The sequence below is a fragment of the Penaeus monodon genome, chromosome 32 (assembly GCF_015228065.2).
Source record: "Penaeus monodon isolate SGIC_2016 chromosome 32, NSTDA_Pmon_1, whole genome shotgun sequence".
NCBI lineage: Eukaryota > Metazoa > Arthropoda > Malacostraca > Decapoda > Penaeidae > Penaeus > Penaeus monodon.
Window position 1 is genome coordinate 20,604,563 of NC_051417.1, and position 725 is coordinate 20,605,287.

At 48.7% G+C, this 725-nt stretch overlaps 1 protein-coding gene across 1 annotated transcript in view; it reads left to right on the forward strand.

Annotated features, from left to right (window-relative positions):
* The window catches only part of LOC119593590 (ankyrin repeat domain-containing protein 17-like), a gene marked incomplete at its 5' end in the record, with an annotated part of 10,744 nt that overhangs the window by 693 nt on the left and 9,326 nt on the right, over positions 1–725 (forward strand). Inside the window, 1 exon segment of the mRNA XM_037942544.1 lies at positions 1–722. Coding sequence (XP_037798472.1) covers positions 1–722 — 722 coding nt within the window.

Genomic DNA, 725 nt, shown 5'->3' on the forward strand with positions numbered 1-725 from the left:
TTCTGTCATTGGCACTGTCTGTAGCAATGGAACATCCATCACAACCCTTACAAGCAGCAGCACCAATAATATCAGCACTAGTGCCATCAGCACTGGAAACACTTCATTGGCGGCACCTCTTGTCTACCCTCCGGCATCCCTTCACACCCATGTACCCATTGCTACTCATACTGTAGAAACTCAAACTGGTTTTCTTCCTGGCACAGGATGGGCAGGCTTACCTCCTGGTGTTGTCATGGGAGAATTACCTCCTGTTGTATCCCTTTATAGTGGCGGGGCAACCTCTGCTGCACAGTTACCTATCTCTCTCCCAGCAGAGGGAGCGCAAGTACCTTCATCAATATTCCCTGGGGGAACTTGTGCTCAGGAGACTGCAGGATATTCTGCTTCCTCTGCTTACCATACACCGGCCTCACCTCCATCCTTGCCTACCCACAGTGTTTCTTCCTCTGGACCAGCAAATGGAAATGTCCCTGTATCAGAAAGACCTAAAATGATACCATCAAAGAAAGCAGACAAGAAGAAGCTGCAATTACAACAGCAGAAACATCAAGCTTCCCAACAACAGCAGCATTCTCAGCAGCAGATGATTGCCCAGCGCAATCAGGCTGTCCAGCAATTACAGCTCCAACAGGTGCAGCTAAACCATGGGGTTGATAGTGCATACAGTTGTCCAGGTAGTGGATTAAGTACCCAATCATTGCTTGTTCCAGGTGGCACAATGA